The sequence below is a fragment of the Ambystoma mexicanum genome, chromosome 2p, assembly GCF_040938575.1.
Source record: "Ambystoma mexicanum isolate Mex_15411 chromosome 2p, UKY_AmexF1_1, whole genome shotgun sequence".
Lineage (NCBI taxonomy): Eukaryota > Metazoa > Chordata > Amphibia > Caudata > Ambystomatidae > Ambystoma > Ambystoma mexicanum.
The window spans coordinates 1,323,312,604-1,323,322,562 of NC_090923.1; the positions used below are offsets into that span (position 1 = coordinate 1,323,312,604).

General features: G+C 45.6%; 1 protein-coding gene across 3 annotated transcripts in view; it reads right to left on the reverse strand.

The window, feature by feature from the left end:
- TMEM130 (transmembrane protein 130) overlaps positions 1-4,278 on the reverse strand; it is a 362,513-nt gene extending 358,235 nt beyond the window's left edge. For 2 of the 3 annotated variants that reach the window (XM_069645661.1, XM_069645660.1), the window contains exon 1: positions 4,104-4,276. In XM_069645661.1, coding sequence (XP_069501762.1) covers positions 4,104-4,209 — 106 coding nt within the window. In that variant the 5' untranslated portion in view covers positions 4,210-4,276. Of the gene's footprint in view, positions 1-4,103 lie in introns of all 3 variants that reach the window. The other variant, XM_069645659.1, reaches the window with a different exon arrangement.
- Between the last annotated feature and the right edge of the window lie 5,681 nt (positions 4,279-9,959).

Sequence of the window (9,959 nt, forward strand, 5' to 3'; positions counted from 1 at the left end):
CCTCCCACTCCGTCCCGTCCTGGCGTGCCCTCCTTCTCTTAAAGGGCTCACTCCCTTTTCACCCACAACAACCCCTGAGAGGTTTGTGGGAATTTGGAAGGCAGCTAACTGTTTGCATTTGAGTAGTGGTAAGACAGAGGTGCTGTTGGTTGGTTCTGGGGAAAAGAGATCATCTATGGAATTCTCAATACTGGCCGGATTCTCTTGGCCCCTGTCCATCTCCCTGCGCCTCTGTAAAAAGCCTTGGAGTCAAGCTCCTACCAAATGGCTCCTGGGAAGCCCGGATTTCGGCCAATTGCAGTGCTGGGTTTGGCAGATTAAAGCCCTAAGGAAAATTCTACCTCTGGTCCCTGCTGAAAACCAGTCAACTCAGGTGGCAATGGCATCCACTGTGATAAGCTCACTGGACTATTGCAATGGCATTTACTTGGGGCAGCCGAAGTATCAGATCCAGTGGATGCAAGTCTTGCAGAACGCAGGAGCTCGTCTGACACTTGAGGCCCCCCGTCTGACTCCTACTCTGCCCCTGCTACAGCGCCTGCATTGGCTTCCTGTGGCGGCTCACATTGATTTTAAGATTTTGTGTATTGTTCACAGAGCTATCCACAATGTGGTCCCACAGTACTTGAAAAACAAATTGCAAAAATATTGTCCCACGTGACACCTGCTTTCAGGTTCTCATCAGCTTCTTAGGGTCACTAAATTCTTTCGGAAACACCTGGGTGGCGGCTCTTTTTCTGTTCTGGCACCCAGTTTATGGAATGCTCTTTCACTGCACCTAAGAATTCTGGTTGATTTCTCTTCCTTTTAGAAAGCTCTGAAGACCCATTTGTTTCATCTTTTCCTTTCACTTTTCTAAGACACTGGTTTGAGTACTTGAGCCTGCTGCTTCGTCTGTTGCTAGCGCCTAGACACCCTGTTGGGCCTTAGTGGGGCTTTATACATTTTAAATTTAAATATAAATATAAGATCAGGTTATCTTTGGGTACCTGTATAATGGATAATTGAACATTGGAAGACTTAATTTCTCTGAAGAAAGAGCAATGTTTTGTTGGTGTGTTAAAATGTTTCTGACAAATTCCTCTTGAATAGCCTGGCACCAGACATCACTTTTTTTTTTTCAATTTCCAGCCTAACGTTCTTCCCTTCCATTTCGGAGAATATTAAAGATCTTTCGTACACTTGATTTAGCTCCAAGAATTCTAGAATTTTAGTTAAGACGTTTGGCAGCATAAATCGCTTCTTTATATGCTGAAACTGCCTTTTTATAATTCATCTGGGTATTCGGACAAGGGCTTTTCCGCCAAGCTTTCAACAATTTATCCTTCCTGAGGAAAATCAAATCATCATTAAACCAATCGTTTTGTAGCTGTCCTTCTTTATACTTTTTATCCTTACGCGAGCAAGAGAATCTACTGCCTTAGAGACTGTTGAATCGGGCCACTAAACCAGCGACCATCAAAGATGGAGGGAAGTTCATAAAGGCAGGCAAAACAAAGATTTTAAGGCTAGGGAGTGACATGTTTTAAAAATGTTGTGTCTTTTTTGTTTTGATAGGGTGAGCGCCCATCCTGACATTACTCAAAAGATGAGTAAAATTGAATGTAATGAGATAGTGGTCAGACCACGGGCATTAGAAACCTCAATGAAAACAATGTCAATGTTGTGTGTCAAGACCCATTCCAGGATTTTAACCATTTTGATGTGTGTCACAATGTTTAACAGCAATATGTTTCATAATGTTATTACCAGTTTAATACCAATTGCTGCAAAAGCACTGGCAAGAGCAGTAGCATTATCGTCTAGGTAATTTCCATCCCAGAGATTACAATCCGCTAACTCCATAAGAAGAGAGGAGGGTTTTATGAAGTGGCTGATACTAAATTAAAAGAGAGGGTTTAGTAGCAGGATCTAAACTAAATGTCACCATTAGAGCGTCACAACTATCTGGTGAGACTATTTTAGTTGAGTGAACCTTTAAGGAGTTTTTATAGAGGAGCGCCACCCCTTCCCCTTTAGATGAAGTGTGATCAATCCTACAATAATGGTGGTCTTCAGAGGATACAAGAGAAATAGCAAGTGTAGTGGCGTTCTGCAGCCATGGTTCCGTTGATGGCGAATAGATAGGACTTAGCTTCCACCAGCAGATCCGCCACTTTAAGGGACTGTTGCACCAAAGATCGTGCATTTAATAAGGCCACTCTTAGGCACAACAAGTCCGCTTCTGAACATTCCGAATAGTCAGTCACAATCCCCTGTATAGGGTTGGAGTTGTTGATCCAAACACTCTGAGGGGGTTTAACAACCGAGGATGGGTTTGATATCATACCCGAATACTCCTGTAAATCGGGGGCATTATGTTTTATACCTAGATTCCAAGCGGCCAGAGAGTATTCCAACATCTCAATAGAATCAATCAGGGAAAAAACAGGTTCTCTAGTAGTAAAATCAGAGGTAGGCATGAGTACCATAGCGTTAGCAGCCAAATCCCCAGAATTACTAAATCCATGGCCACAGAGGAGATGCAAGGTGAAATAGGAGGCAATTAATGAACAGACTCCACTCCGTCTGGATTAATAGCAGCATGAGGAATATCATGCGAGTGAATTGATATAGGTATAGATGCTTGTGCCTTCAGAGGATCAAGGGTGGGGAATATCATGCGTGCAGGGTGATATAGATATAGATGCGTGTGCCTTCACAGGATAAATGGTGGGGAATATCATGCGTGCCAGGTGATATAGATATAGATGCTTGTGCCTTCAGAGGATCAAGGGTGGGGAATATCATGCGTGCAGGGTGATATAGATATAGATGCGTGTGCCTTCACAGGATAAATGGTGGGGAATATCATGCGTGCCAGGTGATATAGGTATAGATGCTTGTGCCTTCAGAGGATCAAGGGTGGGGAATATCATGCGTGCAGGGTGATATAGATATAGATGCGTGTGCCTTCACAGGATAAATGGTGGGGAATATCATGCGTGCCAGGTGATATAGATATAGATGCTTGTGCCTTCAGAGGATCAAGGGTGGGGAATATCATGCGTGCCAGGTTATATAGATGTAGATGAGTGTGCCTTCACAGGATCAAGGGTGGAGACTATCATGCGAGCCAGGCAATATAGGTATAGATGCTTGTCCCTTCACAGGATTAAGGGTGGGGAATATCATGCGTGCAGGGTGATATAGATATAGATGAGTGTGCCTTCACAGGATCAAGGGTGGGGACTATCATGCGTGCCAGGTGATATAGGTATAGATGCTTGTCCCTTCACAGGATCAAGGGTGGGGAATATCATGCGTGCCAGGTGATATAGATATAGATGAATGTGCCTTCACAGGATCAAGGGTGGGGAATATCATGCGTGTCAGGTGATATAGATATAGATGCTTGTGCCTTCAGAGGACCAAGGGCGGGGCACAAACAGTCCTGAGATTGAAATAACCAGGATTAGATACGCTCACTCACACAGAGTCCAGGTTAGCCCACCGCGTGTGAATGCATGCATGCACACAAGTACGGACACCCATGCACACACACAATCATAATTGCAGATTCGAGGCAGCAGCCTGTTAATAACAAATGCAATTGAATACTGTGTTATACAACAAGCTCCTAAGACTAGTTCAAGCTAAAGGCATTCTAAAGGTTCAGATAGGTTAAAACTCGAGTGGCTGGAAAACACGGTAAGGTTGTTGCAGCAGTCATCATTTGTGTAGCGAATGCTACCCAAATCTATGCCCAAAAGACGTCCATGGCAACTGATGTAACTGTGTAGGCATCGGTGAACGATTCAGGAAGCGTCGCAGAAGGCGTATCATGTTATCAGATGGGAGCAGCGCGACTGCGTCACGTCCAGCTGCTGCTATTATGGTGGAAGGAAAGACTTTTTCTTGGCTTCTACTACAGTGATCACCAAATACAGCAAAACGCAATAAAATGACCCCAAGCATAGTTCATGGATGTAGGACATATTCCGCATGTTTTAAATAAATCATGTGCCTTAAGATTGAAACGCATCTTTAAAAAAAAAGGTAGGACGTACCATTTCATATGAATGCAGCCGAGCACCCCAGAAAACGATGATACGCTCACTTACCCGCAGGCAGGAGCTGGGCCATCACAATCACAACAAAATGGAGAATAATTGGTCGCACATTCGCTGCTATGTTATTTAGATACAATGCTAAGAAAGAAGGATGCATTGTTTTGCGGCTCGCGGCTGGATTGCTCTGGTGCAGCAGAAGCAGCGCGTCTCACTTGGTGACTTCGCTTTTTTTAAAGGTAGGTGTGACTGCCCCCTGGTGTCTCCTTTGCGTCATTGTGTCAGGAAAGGCACTTGATTTCCTGTCACGCGTGACACGATGATTTACTTTCATTTCTAATAAAAAGTCACATTTAACAGAGAGTTCACAAATTGGTCTCGCGCGTTAATTAAAAATACATTTGGGCAGTCAGAAGCTTGTATGGCAGATTAAAGCGCCGTGTGGATAAACAGAACACCGTTTCGAACAACACGCCATTGTATATTGCTCTCACACAGAACACTACAAGGGACAAGTGACAGTAACCGCACAAAAGGCTCAGTGCACGAGGTAGGCTTGCTTCCTTGAAGGGAATGTAAGATGGACATATTGCTATGAAACCACGGAGGCATTAAACAAGGAGGACACCTCTATTCGTCATTGTTTTGATGCTGGTGGTGGCGCTTTCAGTCTACAATGGTCCTCATGCTCGCCTGCCTTCTTTAAAGCAAGCATTGGTAATGCCAATAGTTTTGGCGTTTACCGATGGCCTCAGGATGTTGCATTTATAGGCACCTGGGTGCAAGGAGGTTAGTGCACTTTTAAAGGAGGAAGGGGTGCAGAATGAGAAGAGGAATAGCTCCCTGTCTCGGGAGGATAGCTTAGGCGCAACGTGTTTGCTTTGGAAGCCAGACGACGTGGAGCAACATGAGTTCGATCCCTGGGTCCATGCTTAGAAACCTCTGGGTATTAAGCGCGTTATAAATAACCACTCATATCATAAGTGAGGAAGCCATTGATCAAGGGTGCCATTTATGATGAGCAAGAGGAAATATGAGCAAGAATGGCTAAAACTAAAAAGGACTGTTAAGGAGACACTAAACTACTAGAAGCGTTCAAGCACTGCAGCTTGCGACAGTACATGGGTCCCCTTTCAAGCCGTATAGGCACAGTTACGTTATGTGTAGTTCTAAAGCCCTGATTTGCTATCGCTAGTCTCATAGCACTGGAGGATCAGAGGGTGCCGTTTGGCTTTTAGGTCGGACATATCCGAGTAAAGCTGAAGGAGTGAGGTGTGATCTATGGTGCAGGCAGTGCTGGAAATGGAAGAATGTACTATGGGTAACCTGCTTCCTGTAGGGGAGGAAGGCAATGAGGGCGAATCATGGAAAACAAGCAAAAAGCTTATAAAAGAAAGCAAAAATAACAGGGTAACATACATTCCATATGGATTAAACCTTCCACAAGCCACATACAAGAACTTGACAGTATACAAAACCATTATGGTGATATTTTGAGCAAAAATAATGTCTTGTGTTTGCTTTTCCACCCTGAATGGAAGCCTACAATTAGCAGCATGCGAAAGTAACAAACCCAAAAAAGGCCCCTTGGCTTTACAGCTGTACTACGGAGAAAAAGTCAAACATTGGTAAAGAAATTCACAATCAGGTCGCCTGCTGCTTGTAGCTTTTCACACTGCATGCAGCTTTAGGCATTCTCCAATTAATCCCCCAAGAGGTTGAGAGTGAGAGGGTAAGAAATAAGGCAAGTGTGCGACAGGAAGGATGCGAGGGAGTAGAGAGCGGGGGTGGAGTGGGGGAGTGGTTGTAGAGAGAGTGAGGGTAGGGTGGATGTTTGAAGAAAGAGAGTGGGGTGGGTGGGTGGGGGTAGAGAGTGGGGGTATGGCAGTTGGGGGTACAGAGATTGGGGCTAGGGTGGGGTAGAGAGAATGTGGTAGGGTGGATCCCGGCAGAGAGAATGTTTGTAGGGGGGGTGAGGGTACATAGAATGGTGGAATGGCAGGTGGAGGTAGAGAAAGGGGAGGTACAGTGGGCGGGCGGTGTTAAAGAAAGTGTCTGTAGAGTGCGCACACCAAAACTTTGGGTTTGCTAATGATTGTTTTTAATGGCATTTCTGTCAAGGACCCGCATATTGTTTATAAATAGAGTGGCTGAATGCAGACCTCATTGAGACACTTATTACACCAGTAGCACGTTTATAGCTCCATTTAATTCATTAACTTTCAGAAGCAGTGCCAGCATTCGAAATATGCGCCACCCCACGCCCCGGGTCAATGGTGTTTGGGGGTTGGAGGCGCCACATTTGTCTTTTTGTTGGTGGGAGAAGGCTTCATTTTGAAATTAAATGTGCTGCGAGGCGTATTTATTTACTCTCGGGTGCTGCCGCACGCTATTGAGATGATTACATCCCCACTCCCGCGCCGGAGCAGGGGGTTAATCACTGTAATGAAAACAGCCCCGTTCCTGTGTCGGTGCGGGTAGGTAATTATCACAGTAGGTGCTCCAGCACCCTATTGTTGTTAAATTCACACCGCTCCCAGGTGCGCATTTAATTTCAAAAGGGCACCGTCTAACACCACGCCAGCTCGCGGTAGCCCTGTAAAGGCTCCCCCCGGTTGGCACCCCTGGGACTAATGGCGACCCGGGCGGTTCTCCGCTGGTAAATAAGGATTCCTGAGGAAGCAATCAGACTTCGCAAAGGTCCCTAGAGAGGGGCACTAGGCTAAAATGTCAGAGGGTGTGGGGGCTAACCCTTAAACTGTTGAGAGGGGCGCTATTTTCAGACACTGTGAGGAGGGTGCAAATATACTTGTGCGGGGGCATCTAACATCTTTACACATCCCGATTCATGGAAATCTGCGGAGCAATGCTGCAAGGGCCGTGAGTCACGAAGGACACTGTGCAGGCCTGTGGAACTAAAAATGTGCACCCGCAAATTAATGGAATTTACAGCGTAAAGTAACAGTAATCGCAAGTCACGCCCAGACTTCCCCCGACACGCCCACATGCAAAGCATAAACAGCCAGAACAGCTAACTTTGCGCACTCCCCTGGGTGCAAATATATGCACCTTCAAACAGTGCGTGGGGTACCCCGTAAGCAGGCCTGCAAATCTGGGACCCTGCCTGGGGTCCCTCATAACCGTATCAAGCACCCGGACAACATCCATACAAAAAAAAAAATTGTAACTCAGCAATAATTCAGGAAATCTGCGTCTGAACACCCATAAAACATTCCTGCATGCCGCTAAACTGCTTACATGCACCCCTAAGTTACATCGGAACCCCAATTGAGTACAGGCACCCTGAAATCCAACATGCAATCCCACAAGCGTGCTGCATATCCTATGCGCAAGCATACTTATACAAGCTTTCATGTGGCGGATAGTATGAAGTACTTGCATGGCCGTAGCATTTCTTTCCACCTACACAAAACGTAGCCAGCAGGTGTATGGGGGATTGTTGTAGGGGAAGTCGCTAACAGTTGGGCTATCCATAAGTATGTCCAGAAATTGACTTTGTTTCTACATCCATTTAAACTTATGTGTCAAATGTCAGAAAGTTATATTGAGTGTATCATAACATTTTGCTGTAGATTATCACCACACTGGTGATTGCTGCCCTACCTTTGATTTGTTTGATTTTGAATTAAAAATAAATAAATATTGTATTATTGCACAGCGGCCTGGTTCATGGTCCATTGCGACACAGGGTGTTTGTCAAGGGCGGTGTGAGACGGGTTGGGTGCCTTTTCAAAGCAGAATCCGAAATCAATAAATTAAAAGCGTTTTTACTGTGCGCCACATCCCTCACCAGTGGAAAGAGTCCTAGTATGGAGTGTGCCATGTCTTTAAATCCGTTATATGATGTGGATTCATATGTATTAATATTTATTTATTTATGTTTATAAAGCAGACTTTACTGGCCCGGAGGCATAATAGCACTAACAGGACGTACGACATATAATCATAACATATAAAAACAGTGACTATGCATAGGAAAGGGCAGACAGCTCACAGGCCATGCCTGGCTGGGCTGCTGTAGTTAGACTAGGGTTCATCCAAACAGCTTGGTTTTGTGTGTTAGGTTGCTATGGATCTCATATAAGGAGATTTTATGGGACTGTAAAGAGGGGCTTTTAGTCATCTTTGATGAGAGAACATTAGTGGGTGTACTTATTCTCGCAGGTATGTTTCTGAGTGTCTTTAAAGGAGGGTTATTAAATACCTTTTGGAATGTGCCAGCGCTTCTTATTGGGGAGATTAACCTGTGGGTTCCACTCCTTCCACACTCTTTGCGGTACAGGGTAGAGGCCGGAACAACCCAGAACCAAAGGGCTCATCCCCCTCTCACACCAATATGGAGAGTTTGTCCAATTCATCACATGGGCAAGGAAAGAGGATTCCCTGAGACAGGTTGGGCATTCCGGAGCCAGAGTGTAAGAGCAGTAGGAGAGGGTACGGAGATGGATACTGAAGGTGATCTGAGGTGATAGAGGAGGTGATAGTGGGCTGGGCGGCCAGAGAAGAATGTGTTGGTTGGTCAAAGGGGTTTTTGGGGGACGGGCAGTAGCCTTCTGCACAATAGACAATCAGGAGAGCGGGGTGGGAAGGATGAGACTGATATTCAAAGGGGGAGATGGTCACCAGGGAGTCTGATAAGAGTATGAAGAAGGTGAGTAGTAGTAAGGGTGCTCAGGGAGTATTTTTGAAAGCTATGGAGGAAATGGAGTAAGAGATGGACAGCAGGGGTAGTGTAAACTAGAGTGTGGTAATTTGTCTGATGCATTATCTGAGACTAGAGTGCAATTTGACAGATCTTGTATCAGTAAAGCTGTGCTCATCAAATCCTCAGGAAGATAGCTCTGGGGCAACGTGCTTGCCTTGGAAGCAAGACGTCACAGAGCACCACAGGTTCGATGCCCATGTCAGCTCTTAGAAACCTCTGGGTATTAAGCGCGTTATAAATAACCTATCATATCATATCATATCATGTGGAATCCAACAGTAAATGTTAGGCCTTTGGTGACCAAAATGCAAGCATAAAATAAATAAAGGGTCGGCGTCGAGTACAATACAAGTTTACAGTTAATTAAGGGCTGTGGGTGATCAAAATGCAGTTATTTAACAAATGAAGGGCCACAATCTACCAAAATGAAATCATACAGTAAATACAGCGTTGTGTGTATCTAAAACACAATTATACAGCCAATGAATAGCCTGTGTAAAGCAACATTTAGCTCGACAGTAAATGCAGGGCCACATGCCATGCGTGCAGAATGCAGTATGACAGTAAGTTAAAATCAGTGGGCAAACAAATGTCCCATCATATAGTAAATGCAGGTCCTTGGGTGACCAAAAACAAATATTACAGTAAACACAGGGCCTGTGGAAACCAAAATGCAGTTTGACATTAAGGGGGTAATTCATAGAATGTGGCACACGCGGCTGGCGCACAGTGTGCGCGAGCGAATCTCTGCGCCAGCCGCGTGCGCTAAAATCAATTTCCGCGCACAGCGGATTCATGGATTTCAGCTACCAAAACCAGCCGTGGCGCACAGTGCCGCAGCGACCCTGCAGCAGCGCCAGTTACGCCCCCAAGAACGCCCCTCGCGCAGGGAATAGCCATAAAAATCCCCAATCTAGCGCAAAGGGCTGCGCTAACCCTGTACCAGCATGGCAAGCGGGGTACGTGTATTACTGGGGTCCGTGGGAAGTTTCACACGCGATTGGCCCTGTGCGAGTGGGGTACGTGTATTACAGGGGTGCGCGGGAAGTTTCACACGCGATTTCAGCAGGGTACGTGTATTTCAGGGGTGCGTGGGAAGTTTCACACGCGATTCCAGCAGGGTACGTGTATTCCAGGGGTGCGCGGGAAGTTTCACACGCGATTCCAGCAGGGTACGTGTATTT